Source organism: Perca flavescens, chromosome 12, assembly GCF_004354835.1.
Source record: "Perca flavescens isolate YP-PL-M2 chromosome 12, PFLA_1.0, whole genome shotgun sequence".
Classification (NCBI taxonomy): Eukaryota; Metazoa; Chordata; class Actinopteri; order Perciformes; family Percidae; genus Perca; species Perca flavescens.
The window spans coordinates 8476539-8503942 of NC_041342.1; the positions used below are offsets into that span (position 1 = coordinate 8476539).

The 27404-nt window shown below is 41.7% G+C and overlaps 1 protein-coding gene across 2 annotated transcripts in view; it reads right to left on the reverse strand.

Annotated features, from left to right (window-relative positions):
• Positions 1–22567, reverse strand: part of LOC114565806 (choline transporter-like protein 5-A) — a 44050-nt gene extending 21483 nt beyond the window's left edge. The window contains exons 1-10 of one of the 2 annotated variants that reach the window (XM_028594057.1): positions 22177–22567; positions 12520–12568; positions 10429–10502; positions 7308–7392; positions 5705–5789; positions 5271–5399; positions 4264–4324; positions 3820–3943; positions 1982–2065; positions 866–978 (exon numbers count right to left, since the gene is read on the reverse strand). In XM_028594057.1, coding sequence (XP_028449858.1) covers positions 866–978; positions 1982–2065; positions 3820–3943; positions 4264–4324; positions 5271–5399; positions 5705–5789; positions 7308–7392; positions 10429–10502; positions 12520–12568; positions 22177–22264 — 892 coding nt within the window. In that variant the 5' untranslated portion in view covers positions 22265–22567. Of the gene's footprint in view, positions 1–865; positions 979–1981; positions 2066–3819; positions 3944–4263; positions 4325–5270; positions 5400–5704; positions 5790–6273; positions 6420–7307; positions 7393–10428; positions 10503–12519; positions 12569–22176 lie in introns of those variants that run through there. The other variant, XM_028594058.1, reaches the window with a different exon arrangement.
• Between the last annotated feature and the right edge of the window lie 4837 nt (positions 22568–27404).

Consider the following 27404-nt stretch of genomic DNA (forward strand, 5'->3'; position numbering starts at 1 on the left):
GGTACCCGACGGGCCGGGCCGGGTTTGGACAGATATTTAGAAATTATGGTCGGGGTCGGGTCGGGCTTGGTCACATCAGCGCGATAAGGCATTTGTTGTAAAATGGTGCTGCGGCTCCTTTTAAGCGAGCTCAGTGCATGTGGGTTTGTGTGTGTGTGTGTGTGTGTGTGTGTGTGTGTGTGTGTGTGTGTGTGTGTGTGTGTGTGTGGTAAGTGGCAGAAAAGAGATAGAAAAAGAGGAAGCAGACGTGTTGTAGATATAACCGGAGCAGAGTTAGAGGTTATTCATGTTATAACGTCGGCCCTGGAGGTAATGAGTCTCCCCTGGTTTTCTGATCACGGTCGGAAACGAAGCGATCAGGAGAAGTTAATACACTGAACATTTTAACAGCTTATTAACGTGCGCTTATTGCCCCGTGTGCGCTGATGAGCTCATCTGCTGACATTTCCGAATGCCTTCCTACAGTTGCTTAGTAAAAAAGGGCTTTCCACACAGATAAACGTAGCCTACATGTGTCATTAGTATGAGAGGAAAAAAGATGAGATTTGAACTGTGTCGGGCTCGGGCTCGGTAATAAATTTCTTAATGCCTGTCGGGCTCGGGCCGGGTTCGGACACGGCTCTGTCGGACACGGGCCAGGCTCGGACAGAAAAATTCGGCCCGATCCGGACTCTAGTGTAGACAGACAGGTGTGTAGACAGACAGGTGTATAGACAGATAGACAGATGTATAGACAGACAGATGTGTAGACTGACAGATGTGTAGACAGACAGGTGTGTAGAAAGACAGATGTGTAGAAAGACAGGTGTGTAGACAGACAGATGTGTAGACAGACAGATGTGTAGCCAGACAGGTGTGTACCCACCGTATGCCAGCAGCAGGATGACAGTGATGATGGTAGCCCAGAGCAGAGTGCCAGCTGTGAACCTCAGCAGCAGGATGAAGAGCAGACTAACAGCCAGGGAGACCAGCAGACCTCTGGCAGACATGCACAGATACAGCGCCACGTTAACAAGCCACATCCTGTCACATTTGTTCCCCCAACCTCCACATGCTTCATCATCTTCCTCAGTTTTCCAATTATTTCAGTTTTGTCACAGTGTGTAAAAGTTCAGGAGAAAGTAACAATATTAGCATGCCATGTAAAGCAAGCCTGTGTAACATTTACAGCTACTGTGGCCATAAAGTGAGTGTGTGAAGAGTCATACTGTCAGTGATGTGTGCTAACATTAGCAGCCATACATACCATGATGTTATTTCTTCTTAGTTTCACTTGCTTTAAACATTTCAAACTAAAAGTTATAATCATAAGATTTTCATTAAATCAAACCCCATTTTGGATATTATACATGGTCAGCATTTGTTCTGCAATAACCATTCACTGTCTTTACATTCTACAGTTTTTAATGGTTTAAGGAAGGGATCACCAACATTTTCTAAACCGAGAGCTACTTCATAGGTTTTGAGTCATACTAAGGGCTACCAGTTTGATACACTCTTCTGAAATACCAAATTTGCTCAGTTTGCCTTTAGTTATATAGTATTATTAATGATTAATGATGCTCATCTATGTGAAGACACTGATCATGTTAATGATTTCTCACAATAATTATCAACAATGACTTAAAAAGGTGGGAAACAGGTAATATCAATATTCAATTTTCATTTTTAGAACAGACCTGAGGGCTACTCATGTGGTCCTGGGGGGCTACCTGGTGCCTGTGGGCACCGTGTTGGTGACCCCTGGTTTAAGGTTTACTCTGTGTACATCACTGTAATGCAGGCAATGTGCCAGTGGTGTGCTTTTTTATTGACTATTTTATTAAAACAATGTCAGTTTGTATGGCTGCACTGTAAACAGAGAGAACAGATATACATATTTCTGATTCTTGTAGCCACACACTCGCTCTGATGAACAATGCTGGCACAATGCTGAGTCAATATCTGTTTGTGTGTGTGTGTGTGTGGTTTTTGAAGTTACATGAGTATCCACGGCCATGACTTGGCATAATCCTCCACTATCTTCATTCCTAGCTCCCTGGTGTCCACCAGTCCTGTTATACCCCTGCACAGAGAACACAAGACACAGAGAAATCCATGTACATCAGTTACATGCCGCATCTGCATACCAGCGCCCTGTTCCAAAAAGAGACATAACTTAAACTCTGCTTCTCTTCTATTCTCTGCTTCTCTTCATAGTCATCAGAGTCATCTACCAACCCTTATAGAGCTGGCTCAGGTTTGCCTTGGACCAGCTCTTAATTATGCTGTTGTAGTTTTAGACTGCCGGGGGACTTCCTATGACACACTGAGCTCCTCTCTCCTCTCTCTTTCCACACTTTTCTGCACTCATGTGCCAGAAATGCTTGTTACTAACTTAGCTATGGGGAGCTTCTTCCCAAGGGTCCTTATATTTTCTCGCCTTGCAGTTTTCCTTGGTTTAGGGTGGCACGTAAATCATGGTTGCAGCTGTCGCTGTGGTCCCTGCTACGCCGTGAACTATTACAACTACTATTTCTAGTCATAGTTCCATTATCTTTATTGTGACTATAATTGCCACTGTTCATCGTACCCCCAAACGGCACCGTCAGACACCGCCTACCAAGAGCCTGGGTCTGTCCGAGGTTTCTCCCTAAAAAGAAGTTTCCTCACCACTCAAGGTTTTTTTTCTAAAGGGAAGTTTTCCCTCGCCACTCAAGGTTTTTTTTCTAAAAAGAAGTTTTTCCTCGCCACTGTTGCACTACATGCTTGCTCTTGGGGAAAATTACTGGACTTGTTGGGTCTTTGTCAATTATAGTGTGGTCTACACCTGCTCTTTCTGTAAAGTGTCTAGAGTCTGTAAAGTGTCTCTTGTTATGATTTGATACTATAAATAAAATGAATTGAATTGAAGTTAGTTACTGTGGTAACTGACTCTGTGACCCTGATCTGAACCTTCAGTTTCATGGAGGTCAGAATATATATCCTGGTTGGATATTAGTTTGTTTCTTAGGTGTATCTAAACGCTTTTATGCACTGTCAGTAATTTCTTTGAACATTCCGATATTACACAGGATCCAGTCCCAATCAGCTCAGAATAAAATCTCTGCATGTCCTTCTGTGTGCACACAAACAGCTGTCACTCCAGCAGTTCCACTGAAAGCTTTATCTCAGTTTAAACTGTAAAACATTTTAGACACTTAGGATCAATGAATAATTAAATTTTAATTAAAAATTCCCTACAATATTGAAGATTATATGTTCATATTTCTGAGTGAGCAGTATGGTGGTGCAGCCGCAGAATGGAGTCTGTGGTTAGTCTCAACGTATTTTATTAGCAGTGACTGTTTAAATTGACTACATTTGTCGAGTGAGCTGATATAAAGCCACTGAATCCTGTCGAGCAGAGATCCAAATAGATTTCTAAAATTTTACATCTACCGTATTTTACCAACGCTTTTCCAAGAGCAAATCACTAAACACATTAGTACTGGATCAGATGGTGAGCTTTCAGTCAGTTGTTTTGTCCCAGTCAGATTAAATCTAAAGAAATATGTTTAAAATGTGATGTATCCTACAGTACAGCCCAATTCACAGTCATAAAAACATGTAATATAGGGGCAGTGTTGGCCTTTAAGGTTAGAGAAGCAAGCTTGTGACCAGGAGGTCGTCGGTTCAATCCCCAAACCGACAGGATAAAATCTGGGTGGGGAAAGTGAAAGAGCATTACCACCACTGAGGTGCCCTTGAGCAAAGCCCTTAACCCCAACCACTCCCGTGGAGCTGCTCAGTGGCCAGATAAATAAAGGTTAAATAATAAATAAATAGAGGTTACAGTACTTGGCAGCATGTTGAAGTTCAGTCACACTGTGGGCCATTTCCAGAGCATCTTTAAAGCTGGTTCTGTTAGCTACAGTCACAGTCCCATTCAGAGTGATGAAGTCTGGGAGACATCTCTGGAGAACTGACACACACACACACACCAATCTTTTAATATTCAATATGAGTGCATTATAGTTCCAAATGACATGCTAATACCCATCTGCATAAGCACCATGGTATTCCACTGTCACTTGCATCAAGAGACATTTCAACTGACTATTACAGTATAGCTGCACAATGTGATTCATATGATAGCACTGAGAGGCAGGTTATTGTAAGCAAAAAACATCTAATTTTTGTCACGTGTCGACTTGTAAAATGTGCTTCTTTATAATGTAAACTTTGACATAATGAGTTGAAATGTTCAGTTGGCTGTGGAGGAGAGAGGCGTCTCATCCTTACATGGTCTACTAGGTACAATCATGGAGGGACAGTCCTCGTCTCGCAGAACCTGAGACACTGGCTGGAGAAACAGAAAGGAGGGTTAGAATAACAGCATGGATGAGTGTTCAAACAAAAGCTTCCATGAGGTCATCTTTGTTGGTTTGACAGCAGGATTACATCAAGATGCAGAGGAAATCCTGGGCTAAACTTTGAGATTCTGTCCATTAAAGTTTGAAACAGGATCCACTTTGTGGGCCCTATCTTGCACCCGGCACAGCGCAAAGCCCGACGTAAGTGTCATTGCTAGTTTAAGGCCGACGCAATTGTCAATTTCCCCTCCAGCGCCCGCGTCGTTTAAATAGTGAATGCACCTGCGCCCATCTGTGTGCCCATGGTCTTACAGGGAGGTGTGTTCAGGTGCATTTTTAGCGTATTGCTATTTTGAGGCAGCGGAAAGTGATCACGCCATTGACCAACAAAGACCTGGTCTAAAGTCAATAACACAGAATTTCATTGTTATTTTAACGCCTGCTTCACCTCGTGGAGTTTTGTAGCATAGTGCTCGTGCCATATATGATCTGCTCACGCGCTTTAACTCGTGAAAATCTCTCCTTCCTGCTTAGCAAATCCGCCAATATAATAGCAATGCGCCAAGGTACAAACGCACCTAGCTTTTAAATGGAATGGGAGATGACGCTCTAATTGCATGTTACGCCCAAAACACACCTATGATTAATTAAGACACTAAGTACAACCCTTTTGAACCATGCGCCCGCCTCGTTTTCCGCCATTAAACTAGCAAAAGTGGATTTGTACACACCGTAAACGCACCTGCGCCAGGCGCTTCACGCCATGCGCCTAGATCGTTAAAATAGGGCCCTGAGTCTCACTCTGTACTCTATGCTTTATATTGCTGCATTTACTGTATCTAATCACATCAGGTACTATAGTAATTTCTGCTCAGTGTTCAACAGAGTGTTCAAGTTTCTTAAGAACAAAGGTACATAATATGTCAGTATTGGTACCTTGTCAGGGTTATTAAAGCCAGGCTTACAGAACTGTCTGTAATAGTCCCAGTAACTCTTGCTGAGTTTGTGTTGCAGCTGCATCTCAGTGTAGGTGGCAAACCTGTCTGGGCACTTTGACAAACACATCTGGAAGAAAATTGACACAGACAGTACATTTGTCACTTGATTCACTACAGTTATCGACATATGGCTCTCACCTTTTCAATGCCAACGCAGATTTGTCAGGCAGCTAGTAAACATCAAGCTGCTATAGTAACAAGAACCTTTTATTGACAAATGCAATCTTGTCAAAGTTAATGAGCACCCGTCAATAAGTGTCCCTTTTTGTTGGCATACGGTGTGACACATTCAATGCTGTTTTAATCTGACATGATGAACTGATGCTGTGCTACTGTAGCAGATACACATCATCATTATTGTTCATGGAGTACCTGAGTTGTGGGGCACTGAAGGTTGATGAGTATAGCCGGGTTGGCACATTTCAAGATGTTGAAATAGAATAAGATGGGTTTCTTCCTGCAAAAAAAGTGTTCATGTTATATCACACACATGCAGTATATGATCATTTCACAGTGTTTCTGCTACATACATTTAGTAGGGTTAGACAATTTTTAGACATCGCCCTCCTTATTCACCAGTGTTGGGAACGTTACTTTAAAAAAGTAATTAGTTATAGTTACTCACTACTTGTTCCAAAAAGTAACTGAGTTAGTAACTGAATTACTCTATAATAAAAGTAACTCGTTACCAGGGAAAGTAACTATTTGCGTTACTGTTAAAAAAAAAGTTGCTATATATCAAAGAATTATTTTTTTTAGCAGTTTTCACAAGTCAGTTTAAATGAGTAGAACAGACAGGTGTTTGTACATAACTTTCGATATTTATTGCACGTCGACAGACAGCAACAGGTTTATCCTGCACTTCAAGTATTATCTTTGTACGAAAAGTAAACAGTTACACCATATAAACTTATATGACACATATACTTTTAACAACATACCTGCCTATCATACGGTTGACTTCAGCCTGTGTCATAGGTTTTTGTCGTGAGGCAGAAAGATCTAGCTTTTGCTGCTTGGAGGACTTTGATCCGAGTCCTTGCTAGTGGATGGCGAGCTATCATCTGTGGTGGAGGTATCGGTGTTTTTGGCCACTAGCTTTGTAGATGCGTGTGTTGTTGTTACATGCACGTTCTTGCCTTTGATCACAATGAATTTGAAGTAGTGCTTATATCTCCACCTTGAAAATGCCAACTTTTCATCAGACTGTTCCTGAATCGCCATCTCTGCTGCTTCATCGAATCGCTGTTTAGCTGTTGTGTGTGTGTGTGTGTGTGTGTGTGTGGCGCATGTGCTGGCATGTGTGTAAAAACACTGGCTCTGATAGGCTACCATGAAACATGACTCTGCCTTAGCCAATCATAATTGCTTACCTCGTTATTAACCCACCTCCTCACTAGCTGTGAGCCAGGGGTGCGTTCGGATTACAGTTTATTCAATCAATGCATAGTAACGCACCGCATTTAACGTCCAGTAACGTTAACGGCGTTGTAACGACGGGAAAAGTAATTAGTTAGATTACCCCGTTACTGAAAAAATAACGTTGTTACCTTAACGCCGTTCTTTTAAAACGGCATTATTCCAAACACTGTTCTTCACCCATGGATCTCTGTTTTCTTCCAGTTTTGCGTGAGCGGCCTTTACTTTTCAGTAAACAAACACAACGTGCGAATCTTCTTCACTCGTGGGCATGGTCTTTTAGACATTATTGGCTACATTCATAAACAAACATAATAATATCTTAATCACCTTGTCATATTGGTTATTACTAATTAAATTCAAGTTGGATTTAGTGCCATGATGCCGTCTGCACAGGTAGCTGATGGAGGCTACTTTTTAATTTGCCAGAGTCTGTCATAATGACAAAAGTTCATAGGGTTTGCATAAAAAATAACTGGGTAAAGCTCGTACATGGGGCCAACTCTAGTATCCTGTAAAGAGATCTGGTGTCTAGAGTGTAATAACTGTGACTTACTCATTGGAAGTCCCTTTCTGACCACAAAACTGGCCATAGCTGTCTGTCGGATGGAGCACCTTCCTGGGGTCCCCGTGTAACCAGGCTGGACACACAGACAGACAGACAGACAGACAGACAGATGGGCAGACAGATGGACAGACACACACAGACACACACACACACACACACACACACACAGAGTCAGACAGACAGACAGACACACACACACACACAGACAGATACACAGACACACACACACACACACACACACACACACACACAGAGAGAGACAAACCAATCATTTTACAGAGAAACAATATTCTTGCACTTTAACATTAAACAATAAAGTATGCTAGTATGTAGCTCATTACTACAGTAAATAACAACATAAACTGGGTATTGTTCCTAAGGGTTACGCTAAATCACTCAAAATATAGTTTGAAACATATAATGAATTGTTGAATGTGTAAGAAGTGATTTTTAATTGATACTTCCCACTAACAGTTTAAAATCATTTTGACGTATTTTTGGAAAAGAAGACGTATTCTAAAAATGGACTGATAAATATTGGTTGATTTTTCTATGATATGGAGGATCTGTCACAGATCTCCACACAAAGGAATTAGGACGTCTGCCTTTCCTAACTCGTAAACCTTCTCATCATTTCACATTTATGTGTCTACATTGCAGTAAAAGGCTTCATGTAATGAATGACGTGAGTGTGTGTGGCACTGATGAAAGAAATGGGGGCTTAGTACATGAGACAGAAAGAGAGGGTGATGTCATCGAGAATGATGTCATCAGTAGCAGAGCTGGAGTGGAGTGATTCTGAGTGTGTGCGTGCATGCGTATGTTTGAGTGTGTGTGTGTACCTGTGAGTGTGACATGCTCTTAATACAACCACATACAGTACACAGATGTGTGTGTGTGTGTGTGTGTGTGTGTGTGTGTGTGTGTAGAGCACAGTGGGATTAGTGGAAGCATGTCCTCTTAGGGTGATGTCACCAGTAGCCCCCAGTAATACACTCACCCATCTGTGAGTAGTGAGTAGTGCTAGTAGGAATATGAGTGGTAACTTCAGAAATAGCATTAATAGATTGCATTGGTACTAGCAGGTTAGTATCACCAGAACATTCTAGCTACAGCAGACTTTTAAACCTTTTGCCTTAAACATCTCAAAATGAGAGATATTAATTCTGTCCGTGATGGTTTCAATCCGCTGTTTGAAAAAAATGTCCATACTGACAGGAACTGAATCTTAGTCCTTCAATCGCAAAAATGGGATTGACGGACACAGTTTGGACACAAGATGCAACATATAAACATGCATTCATCTGGGGGTAGAGCTTCTGAAGCCTAGCAAACCGACAATCCTCCAAACCATTCAATAATATTCAGTAAGTCATTTATTCCTACCCTCTAATATGAAAATACATAAATAATTCCGCTTGCAAGCCATGTCATGGTTCTTTCATTGGTATTGTCAGCAAGTTAATAATAACTTTATTTGTATAGTACCTTTAAAAACAACAGCTTACAAAGTGCTATAACAGAAGGAACAAAAGCATAAACAGAACATAAATATGCACTGTGTTCCAAATTATTATGCAAATTATATTTTACACAGATTTTCCTAAATAGTCAATGCAAATTATATAATATATATAAATTATAATATCATTTTCAAGTCACCAACCGTTAGGGTATAAGTCGAATTTCATTGAACCCAATGAAAACAGTATGTTTTCAAATATAAAAAACTCAAAATGCACTGTTCCAAATTATTATGCACAACAGAGTTTCAAAGCATTTTATAGGTTGTAAATAACTGAAAATGGTTATTTGCTGAATTTGCAGCATTAGGTGGTAATTTTTTAGTGAAATCAAAAGCTATTTCAATCAAACACATCTTAACAGGGCAAGTTACATGAAGAGATTTGTGGCTAATGATGAGATTAAGGTTAAAGTGTGGAAGTATTTTGTTATGTTGACAACGTTTGCGTTGTCGACAAAAAAGCCACAGTTTGCAAGCTCTGCTATGTGCATGTACCATATTCTGTGTGTTTACCATTGCACATTAGCCTAGCAGCTAGCGGATATTCCTTCTGATTATAGCTTTATCCCAAAAATAACGCATGTCGTCCGCAAAGAGCTATACTTTATGTTCCTTGTCTCTATGTATACCACAGAGGCTATCGTCCATGCACAAGGCTATAGCAAGGGGCTCTATTGCTATTACAAAGAATAGAGGACTTAAAGGGCATCCCTGCTTAGTACCTCTGCGCAGCTGGAAGGGAGGTGAAATGGTGTTGTTTGTTCGAATTGAGGCCGTTGGAAAGGAGTACAATAATTTGACCCAGGAAATGAAATTATCACCAAAACCAAATTTGTGCAGGATAAAAAACAGGTAATCCCATTTGACGCGATTGAAGGCCTTTTCAGCATTGAATGAGACCACCACCTCTGGGGTTTGAGAGGGCTCGGAATACAAAATATTGAAAAGACGACGGATGTTGAAAAAGAATGCCTCTTTTTAACAAATCCAGCCTGGTCTGGAGAAATATTATATCAGGGAGGACGGTCTCCAAGCGATGGGCAAGGGCCTTAGCCAGTATCTTTATGTCAGCATTGAGGAGCGACATTGGCCGATACAATGCACAGTCAAGGGGATCTTTACCCTTCTTAAGTATAATTGAAGTTGAAGCTTCACATGAAGACGGAGGAACAGAGTGAGCTCTAAATGCCTCGCAAAACATTTCAGCCAATAGCGGTGAGAGGAGGTTTCAGAATGCCCTATAAAATTCCACTGGAAAGCCGTCAGGCCCCGGTGACTTCCCTGTCTGCATGGCTCTAACAGCTTTTGTTATCTCAATTTCAGAAACTGGCTCCTCAAATCTGCCCCCCCATCGCCAAAGACATTTCACAATTCACTTTGTTGTGCACCATGTAATAAATGTGTGTGCGTGTGGCGTGTGTATGTATGAATATTTTCACAAGAGTCTGATCAAAGAGGCTTTTCCCCCACTCCCACACTGTGTTGTGTGCGCGTTTGTTTGTGTGTGTGTGCGCGCATTTGTTTGTGTGTGTGTACGTGTGTGTGTATGTGTGTGTGTGTTTGTGTGTGTGTACAGTCACTCACCCACTATCCCCAAGGCCATATATGAGAAGATGACAATGATGAAGATCAAACAACATAAGATATCAGTGCAGCTTCTGAAAAGAGATAAAGCAATGTGAGAAAAAGCAAAAGAGCTTAGAGTTGAATGACGAAGAGGGAGAGAAGACTTATTCCTTTTTAGGAACAGGTGGGAGATCAATTTTAGATGTAATATGAGAGAAAAACCACAGATTTCCTCAATCACACAGCTAAAAAGATGCAATTATAGATCAAAATGATATGTGTGTCTTTGGGAAAATGTATGTGCGCTAGCACAGTCTTTGTGTTGTGTATGTGAAAGTTAACTTCAGTGAGGACTGTTTCATTCCTCTACAGACCACAGCCTGTACAAACCAGGGGAGTCTTTTCAAAAACCAAGATGCATGGGTGATCGCATTTAACTTTACATAACTATCAAGATAACATTACGTGTATTTGTATGATATAGGCCTAATACTTTCCCCTTTGTAATGTAGCATATGAATTTCCATGAACACAATTCTAAAATGCACGAGACATGAAGGCTTCTGCTATCGGTTAATAACTCAAACTTGCCGAGAACCTAGACACCCGTTTGATTACATGACTCATGCATTAGGCACGGTTACGGTCTTGTTCAGTAGTCTGGTGCACAGTCTCCTGGTGACAGCCTACCTATTACGTAACAAACATTTAACTTAACATAATTCCTAAGATAACATGACGTGCATTTGTATGTGATATCCATCAATAATGTAATCTATTAATTTGTATGTACACAATCATCTAAGATGCACGAGAAAGGCTTCTGCTATCGGTTGATAACTCAAACTTCCCGAGAACCTAGACACCCGTTTGAATATAGACTCACGCAGTACCCTCGGTTACTGTCCTTACGGTCTCATTCATTAGCCTGGTGCGCGGCCTCCCTGTAACAGCCTAGCCTAGCTACCACGTAGCAACATTCACTTCTCTAAAATTTAACTTAACATAACTACCAAAATAACACGACGTGTATTTGTATGTGATGTACTGTACTTCCCCATCGATAATGTGTGAATTGCCGTGAACACAATCCTCTAAGATGCACCAGAAACAAGGCTTGGTTAATAACTCAAACTTGCCGAGAACCAAGACACCGCTTGATTACATTAGACTTGAGCGGGCCGGCCGGTCGCACGGTTACATTAGACTCGAGCGGCCGGCCTGTTGCACGGTTACATTAGACTTGAGTGGGCCAGCAGGTTGCACGGTTACATTAGACTCGAGCGGCCGGCCTGTTCCACCGTTACATTAGACTTGAGCGGCCGGCCGGTTGCACGGTTACATTAGACTCGAGCGGGCCGGCTGGTTGCACGGTTACATTCGGTCTCGTTCGGCATAGGGTCTAGGTAGCTCATTCCCTGATTGATTCTAACACCACCACTCCAGTCCTGTGGAGGCGCTAATGAGCTATTACTACACAGTAGCAGAAGAATACCAGCTACACAACGGCCAACCATTGACATATATATAATGCCAACGGCATGAATGAAGTAAAAGAAAAAAACAGGAGTGAATCGGGTCATTGACGTATGGCACTCGATTCTCCCGGCTCAGTGACACAAGTCGGGTTAATTAACCGGCTCTTTGGTCAGTTTGTCAACACTACTGCACAAGCAATAAGTTAGGTTTGGAAGAAAAACATCTATCAGTCTGTGACTACTTATACATTAAATCATCTTACTATTGGACTTTTGCAAACTTGGGCACATGACAGAATTGTTTGAATGAACATTAAGCCATCGGCTGGGTGTTTTAGTGTGGATGAGGTAATCATGACCTGCCCAGTCAACCCTCTTTGAGATAATTCATTGTAAATGTCAGCACATCTGTGACCTTAACTTGTGTTTATGCTGATTTTGTATTTTATGTATATAAGATTTTTTTCAGTATTACAACACAAAATAGGTGATCAAAGAGTGCAGCTCAGAGGACAGACTGTACGACTGAAGACAAAGAGCTTTAGCTGTTTTCACATTGTGATTTAGTACATAGTAGCTATAATTAGCTATCTCTACCTCTTTGTAAGAAAAGAAGGAAGTATGACGTTACCTTCTGCGGACTGGACCTCTGAAGGAAGGATCAAACTTGTGTGGTTCTCCTGGAAGAAACAAAAATACAGAAAAAAGCTTTAATGGATTTAGACCAAACCAAATCAAACCAGTGCCTTGCAGGTGTTTAAATACTAAGAATTGTTCAAAATGCCTCATGAGTAATTGAGGAAGAGTTTCCCTGCCTGGAGGAAGCACGGGGCCCCCTTCTGGAGCCAGGTACAGATGTAGGGCTTAAACAGCGAGCGCCTGGTGACCGGGTTTGCCACAAGTCCCCAGCCGAGCGCCGCTACGTTGGAGTTTATCCCAGTGTACGAAAGGGTCGCCTCCCAACGCCTACAGGTTGTGGGGGGGGAATACTCTGACTGTTATTTATGCATATGCACTGAGCCTTCTTGGAGACCCTCAATGGAGTCCTTTATGGGTCTCCAGTAGGGGACTCCATAGTTCTGCTGGGAGACTTTAAAGCGCCCATATTATGCTAATTTTCAGGTTCATAACTGTATTTTAAGGTTGTACCTAAATAGGTTTACATGATTTAATTTTCAAAAAACAAGCAGCCTGGTCAGAGCCTCTGAGCATCCCCCTCTCTCAGTCCGGCGACCAAGAAGGGCAAGGCGGGCGTCCTTGAGAAGGAAGGGACCTCCGATGATCCTGGGAGGAAAGCTGAGACCGTAAGTACTAAAGAAAAATCATTGGTTTTAAAGATCCCCTCGGGCAGTGCTTGTCATATACAGGGGGATAAGAGCCCTTGTTTCTGGGGACGTCTGGTGCAGTGTGTATCTAACCTCTTGCCTCGCCTTCGGGTTCCCTGATCCAGGCGAGGGTCTCTCCTTAGACGGAGGGTGTGTGTGTGTCTCTATAAACTAATTAATCAGGGACGCGTCAAAAGCAACTCCTTTCGGTATAGGTCAAAACATCCACCCCGCAGACGGGCAACTGGTGTTTGTCCATATGACAGAAGAGGGCATAAGGGCCGGGGGTTTGCTGAGGGGAAGGCAATAAAAGGGGTTGGCTCGGCCACAGCGAGCGACGCGACGCCTCAGTAAACTGCCACACCAGTCTACATACCGAACCATTTGTGACAAAAAGAGAGAAGAGCTGTAAAGCAAAGCTCTCAATCTACCGGTCTATTTTCTTTCCTACCCTTACCTATCTAGCATGCATTAGCATGCATGTTTAACATCCTCTCCTGGTTCATATCATAACTCTCCTACCGCACCAGTTCAATAGTATCATTGAATCCAATTTCACAGATATAAAAACCTGGATGCAGGATAGCTTCCTCAAACTCAACAGTGACAAATCTGAAATCTGTCACATCCAGTTTTTGTTTTGTTTGCTGCACTGCCTTCCTGTTTTATTTTGTTAACCACTGTCTGTTTCTGTTTCAGGTCACTTGTATTCCCGTCTTTGTCTGCCTTCCTGTCTGTGTGATTACCCTCCCTTCCCTAATGTGTGTCACCTGTGTGTAATCGCATTCCTCTGTCCCAGTGTATGTATACTCATTCATTCATCAGTTGCCAGATTGTTGTAGTACCTTGTGTGTCTCACTCTCCAGCGTTTTTCCTAGTGTTTGTTTCACAGTGTTTTTTTTGTAGACAGTGTTGACTGCCCGGCAAACCCTGAAAGCTCGGTCTGTGCTGGCCCTCTGTTGCGCAAGCGAGTTGTTTATGGCCAGGTTGTGCCCAAAGCAGCTTAACCATGGCTATTTCAACTGCCGGATGGCTGCAATTGTATTCGCCCCATTGTCGGTAGTTATACAGGCAATTTGTTTCTCCTGTAGTTTCCTGTCATTAATTGTCCCGCGCAGTGCTGTATGGCTTTCGGGACTGTGTCCACTCTTTATTCACATAATGCACTGTCACTGACATGTAGGGCATCACATTACAGCTGGACCACACGTCCATTGTCAGGGCCAAATATTCTACATCACCCAGCTCTTTCGTGATGTTACTTCTGACCTCGTTGCAAAGGTTTGGGATAGCAGTCTTGGAGAAATATTTCCGACCTGGCAGCTCGTATTGTTTATCAAAGGTATGCAGCATGGCCTTAAACGACAGCTTCTCCACTGTGTTGAACGACACCATTTCTTTGGCCAGGAAGTGAGTTACCGCATCTGTCAACTGCCTCCATCTGTCACTGTCGGTTTTATATTTAGTGCTTTTTGCAAAAGGCCCAGTTATTGTCTGCTGACCCTGGCTAGCTTTTTTGCTAAGCCCAGCACGTGGAGGCAAGGTGGCATATTCTGCTGGATGGCGCACGCAAGTGGTCATGAAGATTGGTCGTTGGCCCATCTTTTGCGTGGATCACACATGAGCACATCTTGCACACCACTTCAGTTGTGTCCCTTGGCTGTAAACTCTCATCAGGTCGAAATCCAAAATTGCCATATAGGCGAAGTAGTACCCTTTTTAGCAACCAATACCAACGCCATTGTATCAACTCTTCTTAAGTGGAAGCTCCTTTTTTTTTTCCTTACGTACAACCTATTGGAAACCCCGCCCCGGATGATTAATTAGTTGGGTTGGTAAAATAACGAAATTATAGTTTTTAAGTAGAAAAGAAATATTTATGTAAAGAGATATAGTAAAATAAAAATGTCATTATCATTTTGGTGCCACCTAAATGCCTGCGCTGCTCTCTGATACTCTGAAACTGAAGAGGTAACAGAAACATTGCTGCATGTCGCTAGTTATCACTAACGCTACACTTGCAAGCAGGTAACATTAGCTAGTAATTGGCATAAACATGGTAAAAATGCTGACAGCTTAAACAGTGTAAAATTGTGACTGTATTTCACTGTAGAAGATTCCAACACCGGGACCTCAAACAGTCCGCTAAAGATACGAACTAGCTGCACTATGGCCAATGGCTGCCGCTGTCGGACAAACAACACAGCTGGGACAATGGTGCGTTTACTTGAAACTGGTAAGCCTCGTGGTGCATTCAAATTTATTGTAAAATACCCATTTCCCATCTAGTGGTTGTTTTTGTCTTTTACCAGCAATTTACTGTTGAAATAAGTTGTTATAAGTTAGTTATTACATTTTTAATAAATCATTTCAATTGCAAGCAATAAACAAGCTGTTCTTTAATTTCGCAGATTGTTTTAATTTATTTATTTATTTTTTATCTTTTTTTAAAAGTATTGGTTCAGGCACCATTTAGGCACTGGCATCATTCTGAAAGTATCCTTTCAGCACCGGTGTACACACAACCCTAATAATTACATGACAAGAATCACAGATAGCTAGGGTTGGATACCGAAACCCGGTTCCACTATGAAATATTTTCCCTCTGTCGCTCCGGACATCTGCAGACTCTTTTTTTTCTTTCTCACTTTTCTGCCTAGTGGCGCTCGTGCCCGCTCGCGGTGTGAAGCGCTTTTTGTACATGCTCTGAAACGGACGTAAAAATATCACACTTTCTCTGTAGTCTACCGTTAGCTAGCTACCGTAAATGTAGGCTACTTTTAAAATGGCATATTTTCCATCTGGGCTCACCAAAACGGACGTAAAAGCATATTAACCATTCACTGACTGCACGTGATCGCTAGTAAACATATTACACTTGCTCTGCTAGTCTATCGTTCAGGAAAAAACCCTGTAGCCTGGTGGTGGGGGAGGCGGGACAGCCTCCCTAAATTGTCTGCCCTTTCAAACTCCTACCTGTGTGTACAGGCCTCTTGGACACCATCTGAGAGAGTTTTCTCCATGCCATAAGTCAGGAAAGGTGTAGTATCTTGCCAGAGAAGGCAAATATGGTCATTTTTCTGCAAAAGAACTGCTAAAGTTTGAAGCTGGTTGGCATACCAACTCAACATATTTTATTTTGTTGCTACTTGTTAATAGTGTAACTTTTATTTGTTAAATTATTGTAGTTATGTGTTAGGTGACTTAGGCTCACTTATATATTTAAGTAATTTAAAACATATAATATATATAATATATTGTTCAATTTGATGTAATTTTTCAGTTTTTCAAGAATCGGTTTAGGAATCGGAATCGTTTTAAAAGTACCAGTTCGGCATCAGAATCGTAAAAATCCAAACAGTACCCAACCCGACATTTAGCATGACAATACATTGTAAGGTAGGAGCTACTCTTACGCCAAGCTTAATAATGACAAATAAGACAACAAACAACACTAAAAACACCTTACATTTCTAGTGGCATTTGAATTTAAAAGTCAAAAAAAAAAAACTAAACTTCAATCAAATTAAAAAGTTTAAAGTTACATACTGCAACTGTATCGTGCAGCATAGACAGCTGAGGTTTACAGCTGAATATGTAAATTAGTCATTTATTCTGAAATGTGTTTCTTTGTCCTCCGTTCTTCACAGAGACACTGAGTGTTGCAGATGGAAATGAGACTATGCTTGTCAAGATTAAACATCAGCTGCATCATACTTCATAGCCACCCCAGCCCACACAGACAGACAGACAGACAGACAGACAGACAAACACCTAATTGAGAGCGTGTGTTTAGCCAGGTCTAATCAGAGAAGTGTCAGGGTCCCACCGTCACCTGCATTCACTCCTCCCTCTCATTCTCCAGCACACATTCCTCCCACTGATTCATACTCCTCGTCACTCACGCCGGTCTGACGCTCCCAGTCCCCTCAGTACTAATTACACATACCTGCACCTCATCAAGCCACATCCTCAGTTCACCACCTGCAGCTAATCAACTACCACCTACATAAGCAGCACAGACACACACACTCCTTGTCTCGTATTTTTTCTACACGACGCTTTGACTCACTCATGTTAAGCTTAGTCTATCCAAGTTTGCCTTACCAGTACTTCGTATCCTGTTGTCTGCTGCTGCTCTGAACCTGCCTACTCAGCTACCAGATTCCTGCCTGTTGCTTCCTGCTCTTTGTTGGATCATTGTTAAATAAAGATCTGCTTCACTATTCCAGTCTGTCTCCTGGTTGTCTGTGACAAGAAGACTTAACCCCCCCCACACACACACACACACACACGTCTCTATTGGTCAAAATCTTTTAAAATCATTTTGACAAACCAGTGTACAGTTAATGTACAACCAGACAGCATGAGCAGAAGGAAACAGACCTGAGGTCAGCTGATGGCATTAGTGAACAGTAATGCTCAGCTAATCTTTATCCTGCTGCTGACCAAAATAGCCACAGTGTGCTCAGTACAAAGCAGCAACACCTTTGTTGGCGTGGTTGTCATAGGCTAAGTTTAAACTTCTTCTCATTGACCACCTACAGTATCCTCCATGTTCAGACTAGACTGCAACATCTCCATCTGAAGAAGCCTCTTCTGAGATGGAATAAGACTGAGGCTGCGTTCAGACTGCAGGCAGATCTGATTTGTTTCTCAAATCAGCTCTTTGAAACAGACTGGCACTGATCAAATCTCCACAGTGCTGTGGAGTAAGGACTGGTTACACCACAGATGCATTCTGGGACAGGAGAAAAAAAACACTCTGAGTTGTTTGCATTTCTTTAAACCAATCACAATCGTCTTGGGCGGTGCTAAGCTCCAGATGCAGCGACGGTGGTTCTGTTGAATCGTCTCGGGAAGGAACTTGTTTTCGTGGAACATTTGCACTCCGCAAAGGAAAACACCACATACAATATTCAATGAACTGTTAACACAATACAGTAACGTGAGCTATTTAAATTAGCTGGATACATGGTTAAACCTCATTGGCTCTTACCAGTGTATCTCCGTGTGTACTTTGTGCACAGCAATCCCACCAATCGGTCCCAAAACGTCCCTGTTAGAGAGGAAATGCCCTAAACATGTTCTTTGTAAATCTTTACAATCATTCCCCAAAAGAACCAAGCAGGCCTGCCTTGTTGCACCATCCAAATTTTCTTCAAAACTTGACATTTTCTGCGACGTTTGATGTAGTTCGTATGGAAGAGATAAGGAGAACAAACACAACTCTAGTGGAAGGTGAGGGCCAAAGCTTGACAAGACTATACTGCCGTAGATCCGGACTAGTGTGGTAATGATGTGTAGCTTAGCTGCTGCACCATATGAGGAAAATATGCAATAACGTTGTTGAATATCGCGATACCGCAATAAATAAACAGAAATTACAGTGTTCTCAGTTCTGCTGCTTTCAGTGTTCTGCTAAAACACAACAAACTGATTGTGACTGGTTTAAAGAAATGCCAATAAACCAGAGCACGTTTTTCTCCCATCCTGGAATGCTGGGTGGACTCGCCAGACCTTCCTCTGTGGCGCTGTGGAAGAAGGTCTGGCAAAGCGAGACTAGTCTTTCTGAAATCAATATGGATATGCCGAAAAATTTATTTGGGCTGGCAGTCTGAACAAGGCCTAACTTCCCCTTTACAAATAAAAAATCAGAAACCTACTGTACATGAACTGTGTACTGTGCTAACCTGACTCCGCAAGATGGATTGCTTCGCATTTGCTCGGTATATCCATCTAGGAACTTTCCGTGGGAGAACTTTTGTGAAGGGGTGAAAATACTGGTTAGCTGACTGGATAAACCATCTGTCTATCACCACCTATGTTGGTGATCAGGACGGTCTCACGAGGCTAGTACTGTGCAGGAACTACCACAGAGGCGGATTTTGAGGACTTTGTCAGGAAACTCTACAGATGTGTAGTTGAGATTAAAATGAAGGCAGAGTTTGAAGATGGGTGTGGTCCAAGCAAAGGGCCGGATGTAGGGGGGGAGGAAGTACACACTTACGTCCCTGGTGTGATCCTATCGCAGGATGGTCTCTAGTTTGAATGGGTCAGTGGTTAACACAAGCTTAAGAGATTTGCATGTATTGGTCTACAACATAAAAAAAACCATCAGTAAATACCCCACACAGGAATTTTAAAGCTTGTACGTGTCACAAAAAAGGCGGTTGCTGTCAAGTGGCTATCTCAGACTACAAATGTCACGCTAAACACGCAACATCAGTTGGAAGCTAGTGGTGGTGACGTTGTCATGGGGCCGTGCTGTAGTTTGTCTATAGCCTAGTAGCTTTTTACTTCTGGCCATTGCATTTACGCTTCAGACATCAAGTCGGGTTCATTTGTGAAGATTATCTTGCTGAACAAAACGTGTAAGCATCATAAACGTTTGTTAGCCACACATTTTCTGCAACGATCCGAAATCCAATGGAAAAGGCCTGTTGGCTCATTGTCGAGGAAACCAGGCGATGCTAACTTTCGGGTTGGCCTACAAAAGTACGTCGTCCATGCTGCGTTCCAGTATAGTGCATTGTTTTTGCATTGTTTTACACAAAATTTTTATTTTCAAATGCTAGAAATTTACCTTTTAAAGAAATAGTAAATGAGAAAGTAGTGCATCCAGTGAAAGAATGGATCCACAAATACACTAACACCTATAAAGTCAAATACAGTGGGGGAAATAAGTATTTGACCCCTTGCTGATTTTGCAGGTTTGCCCACTTACAAAGAATGCAAAAATCTACAATTTTAATCATATGTACATTCTAACAGTGAAAGACAGAATCCCAAAGAAAATTCCAGAAAATCACATCATATGAATTTATTAAAATTGATAACCGTCTGATGAGGAAAAACAAGTATTTGACCCCCTGGACAAACAGCATGTTAATATTTTGTAGAAAAGCCATTATTGGCCAGCACAGATGTCAAACGGTTTTTATAGTTGGTGACAAGGTTTGTGCACATTTCGGCAGGGATGTTGGCCCACTCCTCCCTGCAGACAGCCTCCAAATCATTCAGGTTCCGAGGTTGTCGCCTGGCAACTCGAATTTTAAGCTCCCTCCAAAGATTTTCAATCGGATTCAGGTCTGGAGACTGGCTAGGCCACTCCAGAACCTTGATGTGCTTCTTCTTCAGCCACTCTTTTGTTGCTTTGGCGGTGTGCTTAGGGTCGTTGTCGTACTGAAACACCCATCCTCGACCCATCTTCAGCTCTCTCACTGAGGGAAGGAGATGTCGGTCCAGAATTCCACGATACATGGCCCCGTCCATCCTCCCCTCAATACGATGGAGTTGTCCCGTCCCCTTGGCTGAAAAGCACCCCCAAAGCATGATGTTGCCACCACCATGCTTGACGGTGGGGATGGTGTTCTTTGGGTTGTACTCAGTGTTCTTTGCCCTCCAAACACGACAAGTTGAGTTGAGGCCAAAAAGTTCTATTTTGGTCTCATCTGACCACATCACCTTCTTCCAGGCCTCTTCTGAGTTGTCCAGGTGGTGAATGGCGAACTTCATGCGGGCCTGTACATGTTTCTTCTTGAGCAGGGGGACCTTGCGTGCGCTGCAGGATTTCAATCCATGACGGCGTAGTGTGTTACCAACCGTTTCTTTTGTAACTGTGGTCCCAGCTGCCTTCAGTTGATTCATCAGTTCCCCCCTTGTGGTTTTGGGATGATTCCTCACCGTTCGCATGATCAGGGACACCCCACGAGGCAAGATCTTGTGTGGAGGCCCAGACCGAGGGAGGTTGGCGGTGGTGTGGTGCTTCTTCCATTTCCTGATAACTGCACCGACAGTTGATCTTTTCTCTCCAGGTTGCTTTCCGATTCTCTTGTAGCCCATCCCAGCCTTGTGCAGATCAACAATCTTGTCCCTGATGTCCGTAGAAAGCTCTTTGGTCTTGCCCATGGTGGTGATGTTGGATGCTGGTTGTTTGGGTGTTGACAGGTGTCTTTTATACAGGTAACGAGGTGAGGCAGGTGTATTTGATGTAGATAATTGGTTCGGAATGGGGCTGTGTCTTAAAGAAAGACTAACTGGCTTGTAGGAGCCAGAATACTTGCTGTTTGTCCAGGGGGTCAAATACTTGTTTTTCCTCATCAGATGGTTATCAATTTTAATAAATTCATATGATGTGATTTTCTGGAATTTTCTTTGGGATTCTGTCTTTCACTGTTAGAATGTACATATGATTAAAATTGTAGATTTTTGCATTCTTTGTAAGTGGGCAAACCTGCAAAATCAGCAAGGGGTCAAATACTTATTTCCCCCACTGTATGATTCTTCTGACATTTCTATAATCCTGTGTATTCGCCACATGGTGCAGCCAGCACACACTGTAACAACAGACTCATTACAGAGATAGGACATTCTAGACAGGACTCTTTTATTATGTCAATCCAATTAGTCAAAGCATAGGCGTAGATTTCAAGGGGATGCAGGGGATATGTCCCCCCTGCCCTCCCAATATTTACACCAAGTAGATTTAATTATAATTATAATAATTAATTATACTGTTTATTGATCCCCAGTGGGGAAATTACAATTTACACTTATTTACACTATTTGTTTGTTGTTGAGAGGTACACAATTCCTAATAAAACATCACAAAACGTGTGAATATGCAGAAAGTTTTGAGGAAAACAGGATAATTATTTCTTTTACATATATAAAGATATTTGCAGCATAAATTGTTGCTGAAAAAGTGATTTGTAGAGTCAAGCATGTGACAACTGTCCCCCTGACCCTCACCATAAGTTTCGTGGTTTCTAGGCTAATAATATTACTCCTTAATGTAAAAATGAATATCCAGCTATTAGTTTAATTAAATTACTAATTATAATGCTCTATTATTGCATGCCTATCTATGCCTTATGGTCATAACACTGCCAACCAATAATGATATTCTAACTGTTGTTTCAGACGGTAACGGACACGGTCCAGCCTGCTCCGGGACTCACCGTAGTGGCGAGCCGGCGGTGCTGCTCCAACGGCGGTGTCGCTGTGCACGGCGGCGGGGCTGCTCGGGCTGTACCGGCGGGGCGCCATGGCGCGCTGCTGGCGGTTGGACAAAGGAAGAGAGGAATAAAGAAGCGTCTCGCTGCCTGCGGAGGTAACGGTAGTTCATTCAGTGCTCCTCAGCTTCTCTCCTCTCCTCTCCCTCCCTCCCTTCTCCTCAAGACCACCTGCAGGCTCCGATACGCTCGCGCTCTCTCTCTAGAGACGTCACGCCAACGTGTGTTTAAAACGCTGATGGGACTATCTAGGCTACTTAAACGAACACATTTGTAATCCCTACTTTTGTGGTTCACACTCATAGACTGTTAGTCAATGTTCCTACTGCTGTATCTGGATGGTTCCAGACTGATGATCACTGATGATCACAGTATATTACGGGCTCCGATTAAGTAAGAAAATAAGTCTGAAACCCTGGTAGTCTATTACTAAAACAAACTAATGGTAAAGAAAAATCCACTTATCCAGCCATTCATTTATTTAGTAAACACTGATTTCACAGAGATTGGCATCATTCGATTTTCATTTCATTACGTATTAAAAAACAAAAAAACAATGGTTTGATTTTCGTTTTAAAATACAAATTTTGAAATTGAAATACAAGGCGTTTTTTTCTTTTCATGGTCAAAAGGGGATGAGAGATATTTAAAAAATAGGCTTTGATATTCATTTTTTATTTCACATAACAAAAATAATACAGTAACTCGAAAATAGAAATAACAAAAATAATACAGTAACTCGAAAATAGAAATGACAAAAAGGCCTGTTTTCAGGGACCGGATGTCGTCATTTCCAAGGCAACAGCGTCAGTGTACCAGTGTTGCTTTCAGCAAAGGCTAAAATGACTTTGAACATAGACTGTTAATATTAATATTTACAGTCTATGCTTTGGAACCCTACTCTGATGATGCTTGAGCGGACTTTTATTTCAAAATGTCACATTTATTTATTTCCCTCTCCCTGCCTCCAGGCATTATGCAACATGACCCCACACAAATTGCAACAGAAACTCTTTCTACTTGATCTAGTCTCATAAAAGTCCCCTCTATAACATAAAAAGTCCTAAGAAATCCAAGTGGTGGAAAGTATTGAAAAATACGGAAATCAGTAATGCCAGTTTCCCATTGTAGCCTATAGAGACACAGGGAACATATTTTAACTAACAGATATCTCCATTAAACTTCCCCAGTTGATTATTTACATTAAGACAATAATCTCTTGTATTACAAGTATTCTGAACGTGTATGCTGAATTATGCAAATGACTGAGGCATTGTCTAATTAAATATGTGCTAATTTGCATAAATAAGGGTGTTTCAGTATTTTTCAACTTGGACTTGAACTTATATGTTATCAAATCAAAGCATATTTTAAATTTCTGTCATCCCCTTTTGACCATGAAAGGGAAAAAACGCCTTGTATTTCAATTTTCAAATTTTGTATTTTAAAACGGAAATCAAACAACCATTCGTTTTTTTAATACCTGTTTATGAAAGGAAATTTGAATGACCAAAAGATACACCGACTGAGATGGATGGATCCAATCTTTTGTATCATCATCATCATCATCATCATCATGCCTTATTGTGATGATACAGTTACATTAAAGTCCCAGACTGGAGCACTAGCTCCTCAGCTCAGCCTTGAAGCATGACTGGCACTGCACCACTGCCCCCTGCAGGCAGAATAGCAGTAACACACTCAGTCATGTTGTGAACAGTCATGCCTTTCCTGTTTATCAGGAAATTCTGTGCTTGGAAACATTCAGAGTCTGTGGATATAGACCATAGAAGGGGATGAAAAACTGCCATCTGAAAATTAACTAAAGCTGTCAGATAAATGTAGTTTAGTAAAAAGTACAATATTTCCTTCTGACATGTAATGGAGTACAAGCATAAAGTAGCAGAAAATGGAAATAATCAAGTCAAGTAGCTCAGATTTGTACTTAAGTTACTTAGTTACTTGCGATCACTGTATTGGGCTTTATAAATACAATTGACTTGACTTGTCAAGGGATGTCATGCCAAGATCTTCCACGAGATGGCTGTGTGTGTGTGTGTGTGTGTGTGTGTGTGTGTGTGTGTGTGTGTGTGTCTGTGTGTGTCTGTGTGTATGTATTTGCTCATGTTTAAGTTTCTATTATTCTAATTATTTGCTTTTATTAATGGACAGACACACTTCACTGCAAAGCCCTCTGTGTCATGGTTTTGGGTTTGAGTTCTGTTGGTTTTGAGGTTCTGTTCTTGTTTCCTGTTTTTGTTGTGTATTTGTTCTGTTTTCTGTTGTAACCCGTGTTTCCTCCCTTGTCTTGCCTAGCTGTAGTCCCTGTCTTGTTTTGCCTTGTGTCTGTATGTTCTGTTTCCTGTTTTATTTTGACGGTCAGGTTTTCTGTCTTGTCTGATTTACTTCCTGTGTTTTTCCCTCCTCTGTGATTGCCTTAATGTGTTTCACCTGTTTCCCAGCCCTAGTGTCACCTGTTGCTTGTTTTCTCATTACCCTCTGTATTTAGTCTTTGTGTTCCCCTTGTCCAGTGTCCAATTATTTTGTGTGTTTGTGTGTGCCTGTCGTGTCTCCCAGTGTTTTGTTCATGTCTGGTCTTTGCTCCCTGGATTCCTTTTGTTCATTTTTGGTATTGGTTTTTTGCCTGCTGCTGCGCTCAGGACTTCCTTGGTTCATTTTGTGTTTCTTCAATAAATCCTCGTCTTCTACATACTCCTGCCTGCCTGCTCTCTGCACTTTGGGTCCTCAACTTCCCTCATCCCTAACACTCTGAACTCAAGAGCTGAGCCCAGAAAAGAGTCCCCTATGTCAGTTGGTACTAACCCCGCCCCCCCCCGAGCAGCTTTTTGTTTACATTCAACATGACGGCTACTGTCGCTGCTACGTCACCCGGATCGTTGGTCTGATTGGTTGAAGGACTATCCAGTTGCGCCCAGAGGCATTTGAGCGCCGTCCTTTGGAAATGAGCTGTGACTGACCCTTCCCAGACCCACTCTCAGTTACAACTGAGAAGGATCTGGTGTCAACCAGGCTACTAACATACTCTATTTCTGTATGTTTTTAAGCTACTGAGCAGGTGCCCTGTTCTTGAGAAAAGCAGTTGTTTGTGTGTCAGCAGTAGCTGCGCAGCAAAAAGGGTTGTTTTTACCATTGTCTCGCTTTGCCAGATCTTCCTCCAAAGCTTGCTGGAGGAGAGTCTCGCTACTCCACACAGCAGTCAATGGATGGGAGGAAAACATGCTCTGGTTTATTGGCATTTCTTTAAACCAATCACAATCATCTTGGGCAGATTTCCGGCGGCAATGGAGCAATCCCGGAAGTGGAACTATTTTTACCGTAACGTAACCATTGACATATATAAAATGGACCAACAGATCCCGTTGCTCTGGACGGAGACCAGTGAAGGCTATTAGAAGCACTTTTCCGGTGATGGCTGAGCGTTACTGCGCAGCCTCCAACTGAGAGAGACGAAGTAGATGTGACGTGAGCAACCTGTCTAAAAGTTGGAAGTCTTCTGGTAGCTGTGCCAAGAGAAATCTCAATCATTCCCAATCTTACAGAGACTGAGAGCTTAGGTATATGTAAGGAGATAACATAGGCACAGGCTAATTATTGCTAACTAAAATGCTAGCTAACATAATTAATTCATTAAACTTAAACAGCTAATGTAAGTCCAAACTCCCTGCGAGCTTCTCCTGTACTGTACAGTAATTTCTCTACTGTACGACAGTAAGTCACGTGATTATGACACAATCGTTAGCCTATTTTTACAAAAACGTCTGCTACGGAGCCATAACGTGAGACACAATGTAATGGAGCCTTTTATACATTGTCGTGTTTCTCTAGAAATAAACAATGGACAAATAGTCTTTAAACGCTTCAGATGTAAAGTTATTCGCTGTCAAAGTGGCGCCAAAATGAATGGAGGTGATGGCTTGTTAGCATCAAAATGGCGCCATAGGAGGTACAGTATGCATTTCCGAGGAAACGCTTACCCTCTTGAACATGACCAATAAGTAAAATAAAGTCATGTAATGTAAAACAAAAGTTGGAAAAATGGAAAAACAGGTTGGACATTTTTGAAATAGAAGACTTTGCTGTACAGGAAAGTTTACTATTAAATTCACAAAACACACTGGGGTGACGTCTATTCTCTGGTTCCGTGCGTGAACGAAAGAACCGAAGTTAATGCCTACTACTGACATTCTGAAGTGGATTTAATACAAGGTTTGGTTTAGCCACTTAATGGGCTTTGTGAAAATCCAAGGAAAACTGAAGTTAAATGACATTTAACAGGGAAAACAGTCACTCAATTCACCAGTAGTCTATACTTCAAACTCATATTCTTAGCATTATAGTGTAAATGACTATCAAATTGTAAATAATTTTTTGTGTTTGTGAGAGAAAGGGGGGGGTGACGTTGCAGTTATACATTCAGCTACCAAGGCTCTCCATCCATTTTTATCATTCAGCGGTGAATTGAATCAAGTCTTTACACTCCTCAGATAAAGGGATGGGACTGTAAGGGAACTCGCTTTAGTCATGATGGCAAACAAGACACTCAAAACTGAAATCAAACATTAAAATGTGAATTTATTGATCAGAATTTTCACTTCCAGGTAGTTTGCACTTAAAAGTTCTGAAAACATATGACATGTAGTAAAATGTACCTTAAGATACATTTCTCTAAACTCCGGACATTACTATCTTTCTTTAGCACTCATTGAACGGGTAGCATGTTTAAGACAACAGGTGCGTAATATCTCCTAATGAAGATAAATCAGTAAAGATGACTGTTACTTGTGTTCCATATAAAAAAAATATCAAATGACACACATTCAAATGATGGCAATTCATTACACATTACATATTAACAATGGCACTGTTAAATAAAAACTAATGAGTGGATTGGATGAGTGTATTATAATCTTTATAATATAACCATTACAGACTGAGGCTTGTGTGGTAGTAAATGTGCTTAATAAGTGTAATGACTGAGTGCAAATACATGCATATTACTTCAAAAAAAGACTTCTGAGAATGTTTTCATCCACAGGAGACATACACAGACTGTATACAAGCCCCCTATGATGTCACCATCCTCAACATTTTGGAACGTTAAAGCACAGCTGGGAGTGTTGCTAGGAAACCATCGAGTAAACTAGATGAAACAA